General features: G+C 46.2%; 1 protein-coding gene across 1 annotated transcript in view; it reads left to right on the plus strand.

Moving 5' to 3' along the window:
* The window catches only part of IGSF3 (immunoglobulin superfamily, member 3), a 93,628-nt gene that overhangs the window by 53,189 nt on the left and 16,056 nt on the right, over positions 1–24,383 (plus strand). The window contains exons 4-8 of the mRNA XM_011933084.1: positions 629–1,039; positions 6,513–6,902; positions 8,293–8,352; positions 10,813–11,214; positions 14,449–14,853. Coding sequence (XP_011788474.1) covers positions 629–1,039; positions 6,513–6,902; positions 8,293–8,352; positions 10,813–11,214; positions 14,449–14,853 — 1,668 coding nt within the window. The remainder of the gene's footprint in view (positions 1–628; positions 1,040–6,512; positions 6,903–8,292; positions 8,353–10,812; positions 11,215–14,448; positions 14,854–24,383) is intronic.

Genomic DNA, 24,383 nt, shown 5'->3' on the forward strand with positions numbered 1-24,383 from the left:
TGTGGCTTCCTTCCAGTGAGGACCCCTTGATGGATGAATTACGTGAAAATTAAACATACTAAAAATAGGGTATGATGATGATTTTTTCTGCCAAAAATGGTTTTTTAAAAAAATTGTCTTCCTGGGGCTGTACTGCTGAAGTAAGTTACAGAATGGGGATGTGGGAAGGAGAGAAAGGGGAAAATAAGGATGTTGTATAGAAATGTAAAACTAAAAGTTCCAGGAGGCATTTCCATTTGAGGATCAGTCAGAAGTGAAGTTAAAGTATCTCAAAGCAGTGCCAGAATGAACAACAAATGTTATTTGACCTGTGAGACAATTGTTTAAAGACAGTATTTTCAGGAAGTTCATTTATTATATAATATGAAATACACCCCATGTTTCATCCAAGTGTTATTAAAATACCAAACAGGTAAGTGTAAGCACCAAAATAATGCATTTCCAAATCCAAACAGAAAACGTTCTCTTTATGTGCATTTGGGGCTGTCTGTGGCCTTGAATGGATGGTTCAAGGATGACTGTTAGGGATGCAGGGCAGTGACGCCTGCATGGAATGGGAGCTTAGCCTCTGGGAGTCTCAGATTCTGTGGCTTTGTGACTGCACTCTCGGGACATTTCTGTGTTGCAGTGATCCCAGACTCCCTGCAGACCACTGCCATGCCCCAGACTCTGCACAGAGTGGAGCAGGACCCGCTGGAGCTCACTTGTGAGGTGACCTCGGAGACCATTCAGCATAGCCACCTGTCTGTGGCCTGGCTCCGGCAGAAAGGTGGCGAGAAGCCCGTGGAGGTCATCTCCCTGAGCCGAGATTTCATGCTTCACTCCAGCAGCGAATATGCGCAGAGGCAGAGCCTGGGGGAGGTGCGGCTGGACAAGCTGGGGAGGACCACCTTCCGCCTCACGATCTTCCACCTGCAGCCTTCCGACCAGGGCGAGTTCTACTGCGAGGCCGCTGAGTGGATCCAGGATCCGGATGGGTCATGGTATGCTATGACCCGAAAGCGTTCCGAGGGAGCCGTGGTCAACGTCCAGCCAACTGGTCAGTCTCTCTGAGCCTCTTGTCCTGTACTTTACCTGGTGGTGAAGGCTGTCAGATACTGGGAGGATGTGGAGACTCCTTCTTTGGGCGCCTCTACCAGGACAGCCGGTTTTTCATGTGAAGTTAAAACTGGTCTCCTGTGCAACTGGAGGGAGCTGAGGGGTGTGCAGGACAGGGGTATCCTAAGACCTGAGTCACAGGCAGGTGCTGCACAGACTGAATCCTGTTTAGAGACATGCTTTCTTTGACCTACACGGTATTTATACTTTTTTGAATTAGAAACTCATTTTAAAACTTGGGAGATTTCTCAGAAACCATTTGTATTTTAAAACTCTGGGCTTTCATTCCTGTTAGCCACAGTTGCTGCCCCGTTTAATGATGTTGCTTTCCTCAGGTGCCCATCTGGTTTCATTTGCAGAAGACATTTGAGATAATGAGACTTCCATCCAAGGTCTAACATTATAAACTAGAGAAGTTTTGTCTTAAATTATTATTTTTTGTCTAGTAATAGTCTTTGGTGATATTTTGTAATTTCCAAAATACTTTATCACATATTACTTCACCATCTCCCAGACGTTCTGTGAGGTGAGTAGGTGGTAGTATTTCTATTTTGCAGGTGAGGATGCTGAATGCAGATTACTTTATGTTGGGGCTCAGGAGGAGTCATAGGGCATGTTGATGAGGCCAGTCTGAGAGTACCAGTTTCCACTCTAGATGTTTTCCTAAGGCCTGGAAGGGGTCCTGAGGAGGTTGCATGATGTCTTTAGAGCTAAGGCAAAATGATGGTGGCACAGCCAGCTGAAACCCTAGGGCCCTGGCTCCTCTTGGTATCTCCTGTGGTCCCAGACTCTACTCCCCAGGCTCCTGAGCCCACCAAGCTCCAGGCCAGAGCTGATGGCTGTCACTGGCTGCTTCTGCTGGGCTGAGGGCAGGTTCTCACATGGGCCTTCAGTTCCCCCAGCTTTGGTGAAGCGTGGCTGTTGTGCCATCACTAAGTTGCGATGAGTGGCTTGAAAGCCTTTCCTTGTGTGGATGCTCACTTCTGGCGAGGACTGTGGTGGTTCTGGTGAGTGAGTGGAGGTGTGGCTTTTGGGAAATGAGCTGGGGAGTCCCAGTACAGGTGGGGTCCCTCTTCAGGACCTGTCTCTTGGACTCCCTGTCCCATTTGCTGCAGTCAGTTGTCTGGGTCTTTGTATACTTTCTCTGCCATTCTAGAGTAATGCTTCAGACTCAGCTAACAGTACACATTTTGGGGCTTCATCCCAGAAGTCTTCATTTGGAGGCTCCTAGGATGGGACCTGGGAAGCTGGATTTCCCGCGCGCTTCCCAGGTGATTCTTCTGCTATCTACATTTTTTTCAAGCAAAGCTTCCAGGGCAGAAGCAATTCTCTGGACATCATTTTAATAAGTCATCTAATGGATGTGAGATCTTTTACCATAGGGGTTGGGTTCCTGGATGGGGAGCACTTTATCTGCTCTGTAGGACATTTAGCAGCTTCTGGATCTTTCAGTATTAAAAAATCTATCCAAGGGGCTTTACTTTATATTTATCCTTTCCCTTCGTGGATAGTTTTAAGATCAGCTTCAAAAGTTTGGGCCAAATTTTGAGTCTTAATGCTTTTAAATTAGGTTGCATCGGTTAATCTTCTTTATTTTAATCTTACCAATTTGGAATTAGAACTTTTTGAATTTACCCTGAAAATGTATCTAGACTAAGCCAGCAAAGGGAAAACTAAGTAGAAAAAAAGTTGATGACTTCACTCTGCATTCGTGTGCTGCTTAGGTTCAGCAGTTGCATCTCCTACTCTACCCTTCTCTTTGTTCGTTTCAGTAAACATGTAGTTAGTCTCCACAGCATTGAAGGTATGATGGTGATAGGCATTAGGGGCTTCAAAGATGACTAGCACTGGTCCTTGCACTTAGGCAGACCTGAGAACCAGTGACCAAGTAGAATGTGCTGAGTGCATTGATAGCATTTGTATAGAGTGCTCTGGGAATACTGGAAATAGGAAGTGTTCTTGCAACCATAAGTTTTCTCTGAATGGGATGGTTGATAAGACAAATCCAGGAACGCCAATAAGTTTCTTGACTTGAATTGAGTCTGGAAGCTTAAGGAGTCAGCAGGAGGAGAAGCATAAAAGTACAAAAGTGTTTGATAGGTTTGGCAAGCAGAAAGAAGTCAAGTATGACTAGTTCCGGATGTTGAGTTCTGGATGTGCGTGATGAGAAGAAAGGCAGCTGGAAGCCCCAAATGCTGTAATGTAGAGCTGGGGCTTGACTCTGTGAGCCAAGAGTTTTCAGGCTGTTCTTGGAACCCTGGGAGCCCCTTAAAGGTGCCTAGGAGGTTAGACATGGGTGTGCGTGGGTGTTCATGTGCATGTGTGCACGCCCAGGAGTTCAGGGAGAAGGCATGCGAGAGCCTGGGTGGTCCCCCACTTGCTTCGACTGAATGTTTTCTATGTTGGGTGGCAAAAGATTTTATATGACTAAAAAGTCCCCTTCCTTTGTCCTCTTCTTAATAGTTTGAAAACCTCTGCTGCAGACGGTTGGAGAGGAGGTAGAAATTTTTAAGCAGGGAGTAACACAGTCGGATCAGGGTTTCAGAAAGAAAAACCCATGGAGGCTACCTGGAGGTTGATTAAATCCATTGGGTCTGAAGTCAAGAGACCAGGTAGAAAAGAGCTAATAAGAGCTATGGCTCGGTCAGTGGGTGCCAGAGGCGAAAGAATAAAGAGCACAGTGGAAGGAGGGGTCCAACTGGCTAGAAGCCCAGGGGCTGGGGCTGGGGCTCCGGGGGTTCCTTGAACTGTGGAAGGGAAGGAACAATAATGAGGACATGCAGGACCTTTGCATTTGTGGCAGCATTGGCTGTCTTTTGTTTTTGTAAATTCTAATGAAAGAGCCCATCCATCAGGTAGACTCTGATAGAGATGCTCAGTATGCGAAACACCCAGTGAGTCCTCAGACATAGGGGTCTGGGGCTCAGAGACTGAGCCTGAGAGTGATCAGGGCCCTGGAAGAACCCATGGGGTAAAAATGGGACAGGGCCTGGGAGAACAGTAGCAGTAAGAGGTGACCAGAGAAGCAGGTGAGAGAGAGTATGGAACAGAGTAGGCAGGCCAGCAAGAAGAGGAGCAGGAGGGAAGGTATCACAGAGCAGGCTCAGAGGCCTCAACCCACTTGAGGAAAGCCTTTGGTTGGGATGCGGGTAGGGATAGGGTGGATCATTCGTGACATTTGCTAAGTCAGTGAAGCCTAATTTCAGTGAGTTGAAGTGGAAGGGGTATTGGAAAAAGTACAGGTCAGTTTCTAGAGATGTAATTGACTGGGCATAACCAAGGGCAGAAATGGGGGTGATGTGCTGTAAATTTTGTGTCTTCAACCTGGGAACATGAAGATGTCACCACAGCATGGGGGGATTCCCCTGAGATGAGAAAAGTCTTTGGCCGCCGAAAGAAGAAAGCCAGAATTACAGCCAGGCTAACGTGGAGCAGTGGAAAGGTCTGAGGTCTAGGGTACCCCTTGCACAGCTCCAGTGGTGTTTATATGGAACGAGTGCTTTTCTGTCATTGATGTCAGGTTATAAATAATTGGGTTGACCTGAGAGATAATATCCAGCAGATAACATGGGCACTGTCCCATATGGGTGTGTTCATCTAGGTAGATGGTGGTAGAGAGAAATGTGCTTCCTTCAATCCATGCCTCTTAAGGCTTGTCTCTTGGGAGCTGGAAGCTGTAACAGCAGCTACTTCATTGGAGGGGAGGCCCTGGAGTTGATGAGGTGGTTTTCCCTGTCAGGAAGTTTGGCTGCTACAGGAAGTGGTTAGGTCACTGGAAAAAAGGGGTGTTTGCAGCAGGACACCAGCCTATGTAGGAGGGGAGGGGCTGGAGAGCCTGAGGAGTGGGAGGGGTAAAACTGAGCTGGGGCTGGAAAAGAGGAATGTGGATGCCGCTCATGCGTGATTCTTACGTTTTCTTGGGAAACGGAATCCTCATCTGCTTGAAGAGCGCCTAGGACGGGATGAGTGGGCAAGATCTTGAAGACAGTGGGAAAGGCTAGAAATGCCAGTCTAGGGAAGGCAGGCAAGGTCGGAGCTAATGACTCCACATGGAATTCAAACGTCTGTGCCATGGGATTTTGCCCCCTCAGTGTTCTTTTTAGAGGAACAGAGCTAGAACTGGGCGGTGGTCACAGCTCCAGTCTCTAACCCTTAACTCCGTTTTCTTCCCCCGACTTCTGCCCTGGGTGCCTATGAGATACGATAGCTATCTCTTGAGATTAATAGCCACTGTACACTGGTACACAGTTTGTGGTGATGCTGTTAGTGGTGATGAGCCCCTCTTTGGTCACCGCCTCGTGCCTGGTTAAACACCCAGCTCAACAAAAATTAGCCGGATGTGGTGGCTACTCGGGAGGCTGAGGTGGGAGGATGGCTGGAGCCTGGGAAGTCGAGGCTGCAATGAACCATGATCATGCCACTACACTCCAGCCTGGGCAACAGAGCGAGACCCTATCACAATAAATAAGTAAATAAATAAACATTTAGAAATTAATAAATAATTTAAAAAACACCTAGCTCTTTGGAGGTTGCTTGGGTTTAGTAATCATTTCACAGGCTGCCTGGCTTTCAGCATAAGTAGGTACTTTCCCACCAAAGTACCTACTAAGTACTTACTAAGTGGGAAAGTACCTACTAAGATTTAACCAGACATGAGTACTTAGTAGGTACTTTCCCACTAAAGTAAGTACTTTCCTACTAAAGTAAAAGTACTTAGTAGGTACTTCGGTGGGAAAGTACCTACTACCACTGAAATCTGCCTACAGATTTGGTCTGACAGGTGGTAAACTAGTGAACAGATATTTGTTTTCATTTTTTTCATGTAATTCTGTTAGGTTTGGTCATACTTAACATCTTACTTCTAGTATTCACATGGCGGGGGGTAGAGAGGGAATTTTAACATAATCATCCTTGAGCATTTGTTAGGATTGGGCCAGCACCTGGGCCGCTCTGTAGTTTTCTCCCACAGACCTCAGTGGGGTGAGTCTTACAATATCTGCTGAAAATGTGTATAATGCTGTTGCTTAAATAGAGTTCTGGGTGCATATATCAAGGCTATATCTTTGTAATCTACCGTTCAAGTGATATTAGTAGCTTCTCACTGACCTGGGGGTCTCATCTAAGACATCTAAAGCTTCCGACTGAGCCCCATTGGTCTTAACTGGGGTAACAGTTTGCTTAGACCGTCTGGGCTGAACTAGTTTTGAAATCTCTGTGTTGTGGTATTCAGAGGTTTCTCTAGGCCTCAGAGAACCTGGGTCTGCGTTATTTTTCTCTCAAGCTAAGCACTGTGGTCCTCCCTGCAGTTAGTATTGTAAAGAAGAGGAAGGGCAGTGGGAATGTGCTGATATGGTTTACTTGGCTGGGGCCCTCCTTCACCCAGGATGTGTCTCTTTTCTTACTTGTTCTCTCAGACAAAGAATTCACTGTTCGGCTGGAAACAGAGAAGCGGCTGCACACGGTGGGAGAGCCGGTGGAGTTCAGATGCATCCTGGAGGCTCAGAATGTCCCCGACCGTTACTTTGCTGTCTCCTGGGCCTTCAACAGCTCGCTCATCGCCACCATGGGCCCTAACGCTGTGCCTGTCCTCAACAGTGAATTTGCTCACCGGGAAGCCAGGGGACAGCTTAAAGTGGCCAAAGAGAGCGACAGTGTCTTTGTGCTGAAGATCTACCACCTCCGCCAGGAAGACAGCGGGAAATACAACTGCCGGGTGACTGAGAGAGAGAAAACTGTGACCGGGGAATTCATTGACAAGGAGAGCAAGCGTCCCAAGAACATCCCCATCATAGTCCTCCCCCTTAGTAAGTAGAGAGATGTGCTGTGTTCTTCTCCTTTGGCTCAGCATGATTTAGGAGAGGCAGGGGGAAAGAGAATAGCGCGGTGACGGTGAGGGGAGGGCAGGTGGAAGGAACCCTTGAGGTAATGCAGAGCTGGGGGAAAACCGTTGAGCCTCTGTTCCCTGTGTAGCCCACCTGCCTACAGTTAGCAGGCTCCCCAGAGTAGAGGATCAGGATCAGGGGTGTGTTGGCAGGCCAGGGCTGGGCAGAGGCCTATCCGAGTGCTAGCAGCCCTGTGCATACACAAGCAGTGCCAGCTCAGCTTGGAGGGAAACCAGGAATCCTAGAAAACTGTTTGCTCCTGTGTGGGCATCAAGTCCCAGAAGAAGTAGGTAGATGCCTGCTTTGAAATCTCACTTAAGGAGAATTGATCTTTTATGGGAGGATTTTAAATCATAAAGCATATTATTAAGAATTTGCCATCTGGGTTTTTCAGGTATAAAGGCTGGCATTTCCCTAAATGGCTCTTCCCTGTTGAAATTGCGTTTCTAAAAGTCAATGGGTGGGCCCCGTCACATCTTCCTGGAGCATAGCCTTTTAAGCTTAGCTGATTTCTGAGGCTGTCTCAGTGGGCTCCCAGCTTCCATGTAGACTGGCCTTGTGTGGGTGGGTAGTGGCCATTGCTAGGGATTCCAGAAACTACTGGTGTTTGCTTGTGTTGTGTTTTAAGTTCATATTATCAAGATATTCTTATTAATCTCATTCTCCCATAGTTCTGTTTTTAGTAAAAAGAATAAAAACTTATAATGCTCTGATTTTAAACAAATGGTAAAGTTTTAAGACTAACCTTTAACCTTTTCTCAGCTGCTCAAACTATTCTTTCTCTGAGCCTTGTAATAATTTCCTTTACATTTTTGTTTATATGTTTTAATATTGAAAATATTTCTCTTCAAGTGTGAAGTAAAAAGTAGCCACAGGGGTCATCTTGTCCTCTTGCCACTCTTTTCTTCTTTTCTCATCAACTGGATTGTTTTCTTTTATGCTTATTATTATTTTGTTAAAAACCATACACATACATGTCTAATTATCTTGAAATTCTTTTGTTTCTTAGCCTTTCCCCCCCACCGCAATGCCTAGCATGGTGCTTTGCATAGAGTAGGTGCTCGCTGAATACTCTACAATTGAAATTATTGAATTGAATGCCCACTGTCTTTACTATTTTCCTGTCAGTCTGTGCTTGCCTTAACCACGGACTCTCTACTTTTAAATCTGCAACTAATTCCTCACTGTTTTCTAAGGATCAAGTGAAGGGCAGCCACGCTGTTTACTTCCTATATTTTTTGTACTAAGATTTCCCCCAGCCCCTTCTAAGAACTTGTTTGATGATCTGTGGCCTGCTATATTGCTTTTCCAGCAGATAACTGGGTAGTTAAAGTCCCCCAGCACCACCAGATCCTGTCCCAAGGCCACTTGGGTAAGTCTACCGAAGAACAACAACAATCACATCGGTAATGGTGATAATGCCTTGGATTTTAATGGCGCTTTTCTTTCAAAGAGACCAAAGTGCTTCTGCATATATCATCTCCTTCTCCGCTCCCACCTCTTAAATCCTTGTAGAGGCCAATATGATATCCGCCTAATGAATGAAGAAATCAGAGCACCACACAGGAAGTGACAGAGCTGATTGTTCAATTAGTGGTTGAGCTTGCATTGCATTAGGAAATATTTGCTTCTAACTCCAAACCCACCGCCCTGCGCTTAGCCTGTGCTACACCATCAACCTCCTGATTTGAAATTTCATTTGTGAATGTGTACTCAGTTTTTCATTAGTTCTGTCCTAGTTTTCACTTAATCCAGAGAGGTTAAAATTGTCGGCTGCCTTGTCTCAGGCCTGGAAATCCTCGTAAATAGTGTTAGTGGGCAGTGAGGCACTAGGTCTGTAGTTGCCTTTGCCTCAGCTGCTATAATAAAATAGCATTTCTTCTTGTAGCCCCACATGCTAACTATGTGGGTTTTCCAGGCTTGCTCAAGCAACAGAGCACCACCAAACAGTAGCCCTTACAATAAATGAGCCAGGACTTGCATAAGCATCCACTGGGATGACAGTAGCGGATGGGAGTGAGGTCCTGCAAGTCATTCTTCTGCTTAAGACAAGTGAAAGGATTTTCTTCCTTGATGCTGAAGTTGCCCTTTTAATCCCTTATTTTGAATTGATAACAGTGGGGATGAGTCTTTAATCTAAAGAGGAATATTGTTGTTATTAATGATGATGAAAAATAATTACCTCATCTAATCCTCTCAATGTCATGCCCTAAGAAGTAGGCACTATTAGTATCTCCATTTTGCACATTGGAAATTAGAGCTTTGGTAGGTTAAGGAAGAACCACAGGATTACAGAGTTAGGCAGTTTCTAAATCCATCCTCTTAACCATTAGTGCTATACATGGTGACCGTTCAGGAGCCTGATCATCTCTGTGAATCGTCCTGGTATGACTCCTGGGGGAGGTTGTCCTCCTGGGAAAATCGCTATTCCCTGCCCTATCCACACCTTTTATTTTTCACATAAAACAAGCAAATCCAGAATGGGTAGCAGGCATCCTCGATATTATAAGAGTTATATGCTGAGTCTCTGTGCTCGTCTTTGTTTCGGCCTGTTGGGAAAATAAAGGAGAGAAAAGCTTTGATTCAAATGCATTGTTATGTGTATGTGTGTGTTTTCTCTTGGTAATTGGGTATGCCTCTTAAAATCTGGGATTTGATTTAATTAATTGGTTTAAAATTATTGCATGTATTTCATGTGGGTGGTACCCAAAAATTGGAGCCAAATTAGTTACTTTGTGTTCTTTAATACTTACGGGCCTTCTAAACTCCATATAGATAATTATACAAAATACTATATGCATAATTAAAACAATTAGGCTATCTGTGATGGTTATAAAAACAAAGAGTTATGTGGAATAGTAAAATTAATCATGATCATGATGACCAGTTTTTGAAAACCTGTGTGTTAGGTGAATCTACGTGTCATCTCATTTACTTTTTAATATTTAAAGAATTCTACAATTAAAGGTAGCTCTCTGTCTTACAGAAGAAGAGGCTGAGGCATGTCAAGTTTAAATAATTCGATTGAGTGAATTCAGATAGTTAAGTGAGCAGCAGAGGCTAGATGAGACAGGGAAGGGAGTGGAATCCTTATCCCAAACTTTTGATTTGCAGAATGTTTCAGACAGAGAGCAAAGGAGCCCCAGCGTTGACTAGACAGGCGGGAGAGTGGTGGATGACGAGCTGCTGGCTTTGTTTTATTCCTGTGTGTTAATGAAAGAATGAAAGCCCGCTCCTCACGCACTCTACAAAACTAGACCATCTGTGCTCCCTTATTACCCACACTTAAGCACACGTTATCATCCAAATACTTTCTGTCGGGTTTTTTTTTTTTTCTATTTACTGAATTGTCCTGAAGGACTCAAATGGCACATTATGGATGTTCAGCTTTTATTTGACTGCTGTAGTACCGAATGGTAGGAAGAGTGAAGTGAAGTAGGATTTTGGAGTTACTCGTCTTGCTGAAAATTCAACTTGAAAAACCCGGAACTCCAGCTGAATAGATTACCCAATAAATTGTTTTATGCCCTAAACATCATGCCACTATGTTGTATTTCTTAGGTTCTTATTCAGTTTCAGGTCTTAGAACCTTATTATCCCAGTCCTCTGCACACAGCAAAGAACATCCTAGATTATCAGATCTAAAATCACAGGGAGCAATGCCCAGAACCAGCCAGGGCTTGCAGCAGCTAGTGTCAGAGTGTTTTTGACCCTCTGAGGCTCACCGTACCTGAATATGATTCCATTTGCACCCCTCCTCCTGTTTCCTCTGTGGGGAGGGCGCCGTGGAGACCATAAAGCCTCCAGTGTGTTTCTCTCTCCCTCTTCCTAGAGAGCAGCATCTCTGTGGAGGTGGCCAGCAATGCCAGCGTCATCCTTGAGGGCGAGGACCTGCACTTCTCCTGCAGCGTCCGCACGGCAGGCAGGCCGCAGGGTCGCTTCTCTGTCATCTGGCAGCTTGTGGACAGGCAGAACCGCCGCAGCAATATCATGTGGCTAGACCGGGATGGCACCGTGCAGCCAGGCTCGTCCTACTGGGAGCGCAGCAGCTTTGGGGGCATCCAGATGGAGCAGGTGCAGCCCAACTCGTTCAGCCTGGGCATCTTCAACAGCAGGAAGGAGGACGAGGGCCAGTATGAATGCCACGTGACTGAATGGGTGCGGGCAGTGGATGGCGAGTGGCAGATTGTTGGGGAGCGCCGGGCCAGCACTCCCATCTCCATCACAGCTCTTGGTGAGTGAGCGGTGGGACTGGCGGTGGGTCTGGCATGGAGACTGCTTCAGTGTCAAACACCTTATCCTGGCTTTTGTCAGAGTTCTAGCAGGAAACTGTGGCCAGTCTTTCACATATAGAGTTTAAAGTACTTTCCTTTATGTCTCTTTTGTTTCTTATAAGAGTTTAATTAATTAAGGTGGTGCTAGCAGGGTCTAAGGGACCCACGGTGGATGATGGGCTCCTGAGGGATAGCAATAGCTGGGAGCCAGACTCCTAGTCTGGCTGGGAGGGAGTGATGTTATCAGAACTCCATCCAGGTTAGGGAACCCACCCAACCAAAGTGGTGGCCCCAGGTGGAGGAACGTGGCCACTGCCAGCCTGGCCTTCAAGAGAGCAGAGTGACTGAGCACTGTGTGGCATGTCTTTCCTGCCCTGCTGCCCAGGGGCCAGCCTTCCTGAAAGTGAGCAGAGAAGGGTACAAAATCAACTGTTGGCATTTATTGAGCATTTACTATGTTCCTGGCTGATCCTTAACACTTAAACTTAGTTGTCCCATTGAATCCCCACCTAGCCAAGTGACAGACACTTTCATTTTATGGAGGAAACTGAGACCGAGACACGTTAAATACTTTGCCTAAGGCTACAAGTTTCTACTACTCAATGGGGTCCATACCTAACAAAGCTATTCCCCCCTTAGCATGGAATGAAAAGATACCTTGAGATTTGCTAAAACCAAAGAAGATTAGATTTGCTTCTCATAGGGTAAAGAGGCTTCCATCAACATTTCCCTGCCTGGATAGAATCAGTATATTAAATTTTAAACGACCAGTCTGTGACTTTGCTGGGAAAGAAACTTGTTATGTGACGTCGGTTGTCCTCAGCAACTTTATGTCCCACTCCCTGGGACTGTGTCACCACTTTTCCTTGCAGGTAGGGATGGTGGTGCTTTTGGATAATCCCAGTAAAGATGGCAGCCCCAAGTGGTTTTTGTCCTTAACAGAGTCCTCCATTTTCTTACCCCTCTGAGATTAGAATTACATTTATTTTCTAAAGCTTAATCCTCAAGATTGACCTGCTTTTTGCAGTAATTATACAGCTCAGATTTCTGTCTTAGAAACTTCTTCCAGTGATTGTGTTTCCTGATCAGCTCAGTTCCTGTGTCTATACTCAGCACTGTGTGGACCCAGTGAGGTGGAACTTGGGGGGCAACTTTTGGATGTCCAGTACTGGTAGTTTTTTTTTTTTTTTTTTTTTTACCATCCTGGAAGGTTAGGAATGTCTGATGAGTGATTAGAGTTAGTGAGGATTGTTTCTCTAGAAGTAATTTATGGTATCAGGTTATCCCCTGAGTTTTTTCTTACTCACCATATGTCTGGTGGTTCTTATAGCCAGGGGCACTGAGAGGCTCTGCCCTGGGATCCAGAGGCCAGCACTGTTCACCTGATCTCCACCACTGAGATACCTCTGGCTAGAGCCATAATCAGGTGGCCCAAAGGACTGAACAAGGAAGAATGGGAGGGCACTCTGGACTAATTAAGGTTGTCTTTTCAGTCTAAATTTAACAATGACACACATGAATTTTCCTATCAGTATAATTAGATGCGGGTCCCAAATGTACAATGGGCCATTATGACTGTTCAGTTAGAGCAGCTTGGGTGCTCTGTGGCCATGGCATGTGCCCGTGTCAGGACTAGACAGAGTCATTTACTTGGAGAAGCACTCTCCCCTTCAAGTGTGAGGGCAGGAGCACCTGCTGTGGGTCCTGCCCCTGAGGTTCTGTCCTGCACCACTCTCGTGCAACACCTACTACACACAGGTGCACAGTGACCGTCACAGGTGCTTCATGTTTAAGGATGGGCCTCTGTGTCGTAAAGTTTTTTAAAGGGTATATAGAGATAGCTTATGAAATCCAAATTGAAGGTCCAGAGTTTTCAGCAAATTGTACCTATTTGCCAACTTAACCTCACCATAGAAAGCCAAAAGATTCATCCTGTGGCCAGTCTTTCACATACAGAGTTTAAAGTACTTTTTTTAATTTCTATTTTATTTTTTAACAATATACTTGACAAAATATATCTCATGTGCCAGGTACTATTTGAAATGTTTTACAAACACTGATTTATTTAATCTCCACAGGGACTCATTTTACAGATTGGAAAACAGAGGCAGAGAGATGTTAAGTAACTTGTTTAATGGAAGTTATCAAAGTCTTGGCTGCCGGCTCCAGAGTCTAGGCCTTTAACCCCTGTGTTATGCTTTACGTGGGTAGAGCAGCCTGAAAAGGCCCCTGGAATCAGTTACATGTGGTTGGAGACTAACTCTGTCATTGACTTACTAAATGCTTGTTATTGGGCCATTTATCTAACCTCTCTCTGCATCAGTTTCTACATCTGCAGGAAGAGATGATGAGCCTGCCTGTTCCACAGGGTTGTTGTGGGGATTCAGTGAAGCATGATGAGAGCAAAGCAGCTGGCACTATGCTTGCACCTAGATAGTGCTCAATACATACTGGCTACTGTTAGCTTTATGACTGTGATCAATGTATGAATATTAAGCAGTATTTCCAGGCTGAAGGAACTCTGAGGTACTCATATTGAGGAGTCAGTGTTAGGGCTTAGCAGTGCTGCCCATTCAATAAGGAATATTGAGAGACTCACAGCGGCTGAGACTGCAGAACCCTGCATTTAGGACAATTGTCCCACCCCACTGGAGGTCCCCACCTGCTTTGTTCTTGGATTTCATGAGGGACGCGGGAGAAGGACTGGAGGCCAGTTCCATCTGCTTCCCTTCTCAGCACCAGTGCGCTCGGGGACCAGGAAAAGAGGTGTTGGGGCTGTGTGGTTGTGTTTACCTCCTATGCAATGGAGGAAATTGGCTTTGGGGTTTTCTTTTCCTGTCTTCTCATGGAATCTCAAGACTTCCGGGAGCGACCCTGCCTACATGCAGTCAGTCCCTGAGAGGACTGTGGTGTCTAATTCCAGGGGAGGAGCAAATGCACAAGGATGTCATTGGGAAGGGTTAGGCTAGTGCTGCTCAGGGGGGATTGTGGTGGGCCTCTGTGGAGTCTTGGAAACTCTTGGACTGGGCCTCAGCAGGATACTAAAAGCAACACTAGCCTGAGAGTTCAAAAGGGGCCCCGAGAGAGCCTCTGCTCCACTTTGCTTGCTTTGCCAGCTGCCCCATTGCTGATGTCATGCTGCCCTGAGAAAGCCACGGGCCTCCTCTGGTTGAATCTCTCTGCTCTCTCTCCAGAAATGGGCTTTGCAGTCACAGCCATCTCCCGGACACCGGGAGTGACGTACAGCGACTCCTTTGACTTGCAGTGTATCATCAAACCCCACTACCCTGCCCGGGTTCCCGTGTCGGTGACGTGGAGGTTCCAGCCGGTGGGCACAGTGGAGTTCCATGACTTGGTGACCTTCACCCGGGACGGAGGGGTCCAGTGGGGGGACAGGTCCTCCAGCTTCCGAACCCGAACTGCCATCGAGAAGGCCGAGTCCAGCAACAACGTCCGCCTAAGCATCAGCCGAGCCAGTGACACGGAAGCAGGCAAGTACCAGTGTGTGGCAGAGCTGTGGCGGAAGAACTACAACAACACCTGGACACGGCTGGCGGAGAGGACCTCCAACCTGCTGGAGATCAGGGTGCTGCAGCCAGGTGAGTGCTGCGGACCTGGGGGCTGTGTGCCCATGCTGCCTGAGCAGATGTGAGGGGAAAGGAAAGGTGTGCATGGAGCCCTTAGCATCACTTCCCCCTTTCCCAGCTCTTCATTGAGAGACACTGCAAATCAATAGGAAGTTTTAAGAATCATGCAGTGGACGCTTGTATTCCCTTTCCTTGATAGCCATTGTCTGACAGCATTTGTTTTCTTCCTCTGTGTGTGTGTATGTTGTTGTTTTTGAGCCATTGGAGGGAAAGGTGTGGACATTGGGATACTTCCCCCGAGTACTTCAACATGTAACTCCTAAGAACCTACCCACCCACTGCACCATTATCACACGCTTGGGGTTTTATGTTAGTGTACTGCTATCACCTACATTTCCCCAGTTGTCCCAATCATGCCTTTTAGAGTTACTTTCCCTTTCAAATCAGGATCCAATCAGGAATCACACATCACATTTGTTATCCTGTCTCTTTAGACTCCTTTAATCTAGAACAGTTCCCTAACCTGTGTGTGTGTGTGTGTGTGTGTGTGTGAAGACATGCACATTTGTGAAATGCACAGGCCAGTTGCTTTAAAGAAAGCCCTTTTCTTAACCTCATCTCCTGTAATCCTCATACAATGATGTGGAAGTGGTATCATTGTCTCCTGTTCACAGGCGAGGAAATTCTGAGTAAAGAGGGAGGGTCGTGGGCACCTATTGAGCATCTGCTTTACACTAGGCGCTGAAGGTCAATTACTTTATTAGAATTGCACAACCACCCCAGGAAAGATTTAAGTGACTAGCCTAAGGTCATGTACCCAGTGAATGGCGGAGCCAGGATTTGAACCCAGGTTGAGTTTCTCCCACAATGTTGCCTGCACCCAGGCCCCGTCCAGTTGTATGGGCCTGAATTTGAGCTCTTTTCTCTATGGAGTCTGTCTGAAAGCAGATCATAAGGATGCATCAATTTGGGGAGCATTAGTCAGTGGGGATTTCTGCAAACATTCTCACCTTCATCAGGTTCTTCTGCTGACATGTGGGAGGAGTTAAGTACATGTAGCTCTTATGGTTTTCCTCTGTCTGTCCTTGTCTCCTGCCAGGTTAGAAGCTGGTGGAGGGTGGAGCCCGGGCGGTAGGCTCCTGTGTTCCTTCCCTTGCCCAGGCTATGCCTTGGCTAGAACAGGCACCTGTGCAGGCAAGGATGAGGGTTTGCCTTTGCAAAGATGGCTGGAACGCCTTGCCAAAAGGATTTTTCTGCCCACTGACAGCCACGGTTAGTGCCAGACCTGGTCTGCTAGACTACTTTAGGTAGCCAAGTGTTGTTTTCAGCAATGTGAGGTTAAATAATGATAACCTTTGGGTTTCTCCTTCACCTCTTCTAACTCCATAACAGAGTTCTGTTCTGTACCAGATTTGGAATAAGTGAGTGGTATAAATGATGAGACTCTTCCCTTGGCCAGTGAGAGCCTAAACTTGGGGATGCTGGGGGAAGAGGCTGTTTTGCTTAAGTGGATTTTCAGGTTAATGGAAGGTTAAGCAGAGACGCCATTTTATGTGAACCCTTGTTGTGGAAAATGTCGAGGTACCCACTTGCCTGCATTATTGAGTGGTACATTAGGATTGTAATTGCACCTTTTTTTTGGTCCCCTCTGGCTCTTAAGGTCAGTTTTCTGAGCAGTAGTGCCCGTCACATGGTTCTGCAGCTGTAGAAGGTAGAGGAGATGCTGATCCCAAGACCTTGTCTGACATTGCCTTTTTGAATACATCCCTAGTATTTGCCTGTTTCTGGTACTACTTGGAATCTAAGACTGGAGTGCCTAAGGGAAGAATCCAGAATTAGTTCATTGAAGGTTCTAATTATTTAATTTATGGTGTTACTAAAGGCACACAGGAAAAAATATGTATGCAGTACCTCTTGGATGCCAGGTTTGTGCCTAGTGCTTTACTCATGTTTTCTTTTTAAATTTATCCCCACAACCTAATAACACAGGTGTTTGTATCTCTATTTTGCTAATGAGGAAAGCAAGACTTAAAGTGGTTGGGAATCTTGATGGAGGCAAGCCAGCTGGTTAAGTGGCAAAACTGAGATTTGAACTGAGATTGGAGCCCAGGTCTCTCTGACTTCTGTAGAGCAAACGTTTTCCTTTATACCATAATTGCCTCCCGGGTAGACAAAGTAGCTGGAGGGTTGGGAGACCCCGGATCTGCTCTGAGGACATCTTTTGGGTGTCTTGAGGTGGTTTCTGTTGTGTTTTCACTGTAAAGTGAGAATGAACAGTGGTTGGCAGAGGGGACTTAGGAGTATCACCGTACTTGGGCTGTTATGAGGCCTCTACTTAAAGGTGCACAGTAATATACTTTTATGGCCCTTTGGAGGCTAGGAAGAGCAAAGGTGGGTGCTTGAGGCCGTGCAGGACTCCCAGAGGGCGGCTGAGGCACCAGGAGAGTGCATCCCCTTAAGTGTTACTGTCTCTCCTCTATTAAATATTTATGTGTTTAGCACTTAATATTTTCCAGAGAGCTTCATATGAGTTTTTACTCTTTTTCCTATATACTTTGGTGCTGGTGCATTCATTTTGGGGAAATAGAAGTGGAAAAATACATGAGAGCTGACTGTGTGCTGGGGACTATTGGACACTTGGTGTATATTATCTCACTTAATCTTCACTGCAACCCTGGGAGGAACATATTGCTTTCCCATTTTACAAATGAAGTAACAGAGGCTCTGAGAGGTTCTCACTTGCTCAAATTAAACGCCTAGTGAGTAGGGGGGAAGTTGGTATTTGAATCCAGGTGTGCCTTGTTAAAAAGTAATTGCGGTAGGGAGACTTTGACCTTTTTAAAGGCTGTGTAATCAGAGATTACTCTTTCTGCATTCAGTTAATGGTGTCCTTCACAGAAGAATTTTCTCCTTGTAGATTGATGATGTGGAGGAGTTATGGCACTCGTGTTACTGGTAGTAACAACAGTAGCAGCTAATATTCACTGAGCATTTCTTGTAAACCACTGGGAATGCTTTACACACAGTAACTTAGTTCCTCCTTCCTTAATCCATGCAGTCCTGTGAGGGGGACCATTTTACCCAACTTCACGGATGAGGACACTGACACAGAAGTTACATAAATTGCCCAGTGTGCCATAGTAAGTGGCAGAGCCAGGATTGAAGTCCAGACAGGCAGTCTGGCTCAAGAGTCCAAGTTCCTAATTTTATTATTATATGTTCTAGACAAGTGTTTTTCTTCTCAAGAATCCTCTTTGGTACTGTATACTTGTATTTAATGTTTCCTCTCTCTGGTTAACCACCCCTGATTTCCTAATCCCCTTTAGCAAATCCTTAAACTTGTTTTTTTGGAAGTTGGGGTCATAAGACACTCGTGGAGGTTCCTCAAGACAGTTTGCTGATGTTGTAAATGTTTTATCTTGTGCCTCTTTTAACTCCTGATTCTTCCAGCTTCTGCCACAAGGTGGCTCTAAGACTTGGGGATACCAGAGCTCAGAACCAGCGCTGTCCTCTCTTCCTTTGCTCTCCCTGCATACCTTGCCCCTCAAAACATAGATTCTTAGCCTTGCTCTGGTGTCTTCCATAGAAATGTCCCCTGCTACCCCTGTTTTAAAGAATATTGTGTTGAATATTCTTATTCCATCGGAATCAAATAGGAATCCAGGGACTGTTGACTCACGCTGGTCCATTTACCATCAGCCTTCCACTGCTGTGAGATCACTTATCGTAGCAATCTACTTTGTGGTCTGTGCCCCGGACTTGTCCCTGCTGGAGCCACCTGCTAATCCTGCCCCCATATCAGTATTCATCAGAATCTCTGGTTGGATAGCACAGTTGACTTGTTGTGGATGTGTTATTTGACCATTCCCTGTGCGTGCTTCCTGTTGCAAATGTACATCACCAACAGAATCTTCAAGGAATGCCATCACGCTCATGTTGCCGTTGATCTAACTTAGTCTGATCCCCATTGATCACGTAGTGTGACCCCTCCAGGGGCGCTTAGGCAAGACTTTCAGCCAGTTCACATATTTGATTGTTAGCTCTTAATCAGTTCTTTTCTCTTTTAATTGTGAAGCATAATTGCCTTGCTTCCTTCTGATTTTCTTTAGCTCAAAACACCCACCAATTACACATCCCTAAATACAGAAGCAGTAAGGGAAATGTCAGCACTCATTTTCCAAATGTTTACAACAGTATCTTGGTTTGGCTATTAAATATTGTACATTAAAATTGACAAAGCCATAAACAAGCTTCCAGGAGGACAGCCTCTGGTGGTGGAAAGCCGACTTGTCAGAGGGTGTATTCTGCTGGGATTTTAATGATGGGCAGTCAGGATGAATATTTAATACTCTCTGGATGTTGCCAAATAGGTTTTCTTCTATTTCTTATTGCTGACCTGGCAGATTGGGATAGCAGAGGGCTTTTCTTTGACTTCCCTGAGTCCAGAGCATGTGAACACTGGCTCTCCTTGTCGCATTCTAGTGGGTGACTGGCTGTCCCATCTCTCAGAGGACTGGCCTCTACCTTCTTTCAGGGGAGTCTGGGGTTCTCCTTCTTCCATCCCAGGTGGCTTCTGCCTGTTGTCTGTGCCAAGATAGAATGGGCATGAGTGCAAGAGCCCTAAGAGGAGTGCCCAGCCCCACCCCGATGCCTCAAGCCTGTTGTCATGGTAACACTGGGGCACTTGTTCTTGGCATCAACGAGCCAGGGTTACTGCCCTGCCTGCAGACAGGTAAGGCAGGGTAGGGCACGTCTGGGTTACCTTCATTAGCTCTTTCCACCTGCAGACTCTTGCCGCTTTCCCCTTGCCCGTCCCTCCCTGTCTCTCTGTATGCATGTTTGAGCACCTACCAAGTGCCAGGTTGCCATGCTGGTGAGGCTGCAGAGATGGCTGTGTCACGTTCCTGTCTTGTAGGCTCTGTGGGAGGCAGCAGGCCTGGGGACAGAGGAGAGCAGAAAAGCATTACAGGTGTGGAGGCAGAGTCAGCACAGGGCAGGGGCAGGGGGCCAGAGGTGTGAGGAGGGAATGGGGTACGGGTGAGGGTGGTAGGTTGGGAAGGAGGAGTGGAGCATTTCGGGCTCAGAGAAGAGTGTGAATCAAGACAGTCACAGAGGGTGGGAGCACATGCTTATCTTGAGATGACTAAAGCATGGGGTCTGGGAGGGGTTCACCCCTAGGCAAGCTGGCAGGGATCAAAAAGTCCATTTTGTACACGGGAGCATGGGGTGAGGGTGGGCATATGTAATAGCTAAAAGCAAGGACAGACCAGACGGCCTGGGTTGGAATTCCAGCTCTACCACTGAGCCAGCTGTGTGACTTTGGGCAAGTGTCTTTATAAAATTGGGAATAATATTTATTTCATAGGATTGGTGAGGACCAAATAGTTAGTATTTATAAAGTGCTTAGAATAGTGCTGAGCACATAGGACCAGATGAAAGTTTGCTAAATAAATAAGAATATCCTAAACTCAGAAATAGGACTTTAGCTCATACCCAGATCATATACTCCATTTTTGTAATAATTTATATTTCCTTTACCCAGAAATGAAATTAATATACAATATAATGTTCCTAATCATATCATCTTTAAAATTTGCTATACTCTCCTAGTTGTGGGATAAAGAAAGTTTTTTTAAAAAAGTAGTTCATAGTAAAATAATGTGTTTCAGTGTGTAAATGCTCAGGACAGCTATGCTAGGGGGCACAGTCACAGTCAGCGCTGCCTCTAAACGCACACTGACAGGGTTTCTGAAGTCCTGCGTAAGTCTTGCTACAATTCTGAACAAAACAAAGGAAAATCTCTTGACTGACCTGGCACATATTAAAACTATGCAAAATAAAAGTATTGTGATGATAGTAAAATGAAAGTAGGTTCTAGGCTCAGAGGCATAAGTTTTGCCCATATGAATGTCATTCGAAAGTCACACAGGACATGAGGCAGAGTTTTGTTGCATGGAGTTGTCCCAGATAAGATTTTACGTCTTCAATGGCTTTATTCCATTGAATATATACCCCTCCCCAAATCAATGTGGCAACCAGAGACCTGCTGTGATTCATTGCTTTATTGAGAACTGCTGTCACAGGCTGTGGGGTGGGCAGCCGTGGGCAGTAGCATGCCCCGCTTGCCATTTAGGAAAATCCCCTGACTGTCGTTAGGCTGAGAGGGAGGGAGTGTCATATGCAGGCCAATTATAAGAGCCTGAGAAAGAGATCACTGAGGACCCAAATAGGGAATGGTCATGTGGAGAGGGCAGAGAGCCAAGGGCTGTTAAGGACAGAGGGACTCGGGGTAGTAACCGTTTGACTGGCAGGCAGCTGTGCCACTGGCTTCCCAGGCAGCTCACCCTGCATTCTCTCCTTGTCTCTCGTCTGACTTGCTTCCCTCCACTTGAAACATCTCTCCTGCCACAGCCACTGGCCGCCTCTATCTCTGGCATTATTGTGTTTTCTTTAATAAACAGCAGCGTCTATTGCTTCTCGGCCTTTTGGCTAAGATCAAGTGTAATAAACAGCAGCGTCTTCCTCCCTCACTGCCCATCTCTTCTCACCTGCTACTCTCTGGCTGCTGCTCACACCACAGCACAGAAACCGCTCTCTTCAGACTTACCGGCAACCACCTCAGCAGCACGTCTGTGGCTTCTCAAACTTGAGTGTGCATCAGAATGGACTGGAGGGCTCATGAGACTGCAGGTTGCTGAGCCTCACCTGCAGTTTTTCTGACTTAGCAGGGGCTGGCAGATTCCCAGGTGATGCTGATCTGCAGATCCATGTCGTGCACCCTGAGGGCTACAGGTGGTCAGGATCAAGTACCAGCTCCAGGCCCCTCGCAGTGTGGCCGAAGCATACCTTTCTAACCTCATCCACTGCACCTGAGCACGTGCTCCTCCCCGAATAGACTGCACAGGGTAGTTGTCCTCTTTCCTCACTTGTGCTCTCTCTCTGGCGTGCCCTTTCACTCTCCTCCTCTGTTTCACAGGGCCTAGCTCAGAGACCACATACCTTTGGAAATGTTCTCTCTTCTATCAAAATCAGAATTGCTTCTCCTTTGAAAAAATTAACCACATTTATGCAACCATTCATTGATTAGTTTAACAATGGTTGGGTCAGAGTCCCTGCCCTGAATATGCTTAGAATTTTGTAAGAGAAGACTGTTGAAAAATTACCTTCGTTTTAAGGCAGCAGTAACAGAGCTATAGTGGAGCATAAGGGAATCCTTTATTGAAGAAATAAATGAGTTTTGAGTGAGAAGAGCACGCACAGAGTGGAATCTGAAGGGAGGGTGGGCTGGCTGAGAAAGCTGCTGCTGGTCTCCGCTGCGGAGTTCTTCCCGCTTCCTGATGTCTCACCTTGAAACCACCCTATCCTGACTTGTAACAAACACAGCAGCCTCTCCTATGATACAAAACACAGATCTTTCAAGTTTTAATCAGAAGCCTGGGAAGGAAACTCCCCAGTTGCAGAAAGAAAGGGCCATTCCCTCAAGCGGGGCCTGGCCCCTGGGGGCTGCTGTGAACGCGGCTGCTGGCGTGAGCTGGAGCGGCTCTCACTCTTCCTGTCTCTTGCTGGATTCTTTCTTCCTCCTGCCAGTTCACTACTGGGGGTTAACCAAGCCTTAGTATTTTCTTTCATTTATTAGTCTGCATTTATGGCCTCTCAAAGCCCATTCACTCACAGGGCCAAGTCCAGGGTTTCTCAGGTTTGAAGCTACGTGTGAATCACCTGGGGATCTTGTTAAAGTGCAGATTCTGATTTACTGGGTCTGGGGTGGGGCCTGAGAGTCTGCATTTCTAACAAGCTCCCAGTGCTGCTGATCCTAGAACAGCACTTTGAACAGGAAGATTGCCACTTATGCTTGACAACTCCCAATCTAAGTGTTGAACTTTGAACTTGGGACGAGGCACAGAAAACAAAAAGGAATGAGAATAGCTAAAATTCACTGGGTGTTTGTTGTATACCAGGTTCTGTGCTAAACTCTTTTTATAGACAATTGCTTTTAGTCTGCACAAAACTCCTAATGGAGATAGGGACATATTGGTCTTATTTTGAAGATGAAAACACCTGTGGTCTCTGAGCGGGCAGGGCTCTCCTAGCCCTATGGAGGAAGGTGGTGCACTCAAGCTGTACACCGCCCAGGGCAGGGCCCTGGCAGGACATGGGAGGGCTCCTTAATTGTAGGTGGAGATTCCAGTCTCCCCTGTGCCTCAGGAAAGGTCCTACCTGCCCTGGAGATGTGGGAGGAAGTCCAGAGCATAGAATGGGAGCTGACCCCTTGCCCACCTGTCAGACATGCACCAAATTTTAAAAATGCCTCTCTTTCAAGCTTCTCAACACTTCACAATATTTTGACATGGGAAGAAAAAAAAAATGGAAATGCTTTGAAACATTTCTCTTCCTTGGATTCTTGTTCTCAGACCATGTGACTGAATAGAAGTTTAGTCATAGGATTCCAGTTCAACATATGCAGTTACTATAGCAATTGAGGTTTCCTTAGTAACCGTTGCAAAAATAATCTGGCCCCAATTAATAATACATTTTAAAGCTCTTTCTACTCCATTGCTGAACAACCCAGTTTTTTTGGCGAAGAACCAGATAATTCAGGTGGTGTCATTTGCACTGATATAGATATCATTTGCATGCGGTGAATTGGGTTGGAAAGGAATGAAAAGGGAGCCGGTTGTTTCAAGTATTATATGAAGCCAATCTGAAAAGTCGACTGGCAAGCAAATGGAAATCTACTTTCGAGAGCTTGGGAGCTTAATGGTAAACCCTGTCCTGGGTTCCTAATGTGCCCTAGAGGACTTCTTGTGTTTGAAGAAGGGAGAAGGCAGAAGATTGGACTTGCTAACAAAAAAGATGAACCCGGGAGGGTGGGGCTGTGGCACACAGGATTTCTCTCCAAATGGTGCCTGGTGTGTTCTTGATGGTGTGAGAAGGTCTGTGGGTTTGTGAATTCAACAGGTCTTCCTGGAGAGAATGTCTGATTCACCGCTGGGAGATGCTCCTCAGTGCTGCTCAGTCATGGCATTGGGAATTGGACTCTGCCACACCTTGGCTTGCTGAATCCTTCCATCCATTCAGAACATTTGTCTGTGTGTTATAGGGAGACCAAGTGGCAGTCGGTGGCTTTCACAAGTTTTGGTTCCATGATGCATGGGACTCAACCCTTGATGCTGCTAAACCAAGCTCAAGCGAGCTGGCAGGCCAGGGTCATGACCAGTGGGCTGGGTCCTGGGTCTAGATGCAGTTCCTTGGGTTGAGCTGGACTAAAGAAACAGAGTCTGACCAGCAAAGTGCTGGAGCCTGGCCAGGCATCCCTCCCCTGCCCCTGCCCTCCACACAAGTTCAGCTGGAGGAGGCCCAGGTTGCTGTACCTGGGTGGAATCTGCACCCTGCCCCTGCTTTCTTTCTCGGCTGGGAAGTGGTTTGGTCCCTGTGGCCAAAAAACTAAGTGTGAAGAGAGTGGTGGAGGTGGAACAATGCTTGTACTATTAGTTCCCTAAGAGGAACTTAGAATTTTTTTTTTTTCTTTTCATTTTTAGTAG

Source organism: Colobus angolensis, unplaced genomic scaffold, assembly GCF_000951035.1.
Source record: "Colobus angolensis palliatus isolate OR3802 unplaced genomic scaffold, Cang.pa_1.0 Scaffold124, whole genome shotgun sequence".
Lineage (NCBI taxonomy): Eukaryota > Metazoa > Chordata > Mammalia > Primates > Cercopithecidae > Colobus > Colobus angolensis.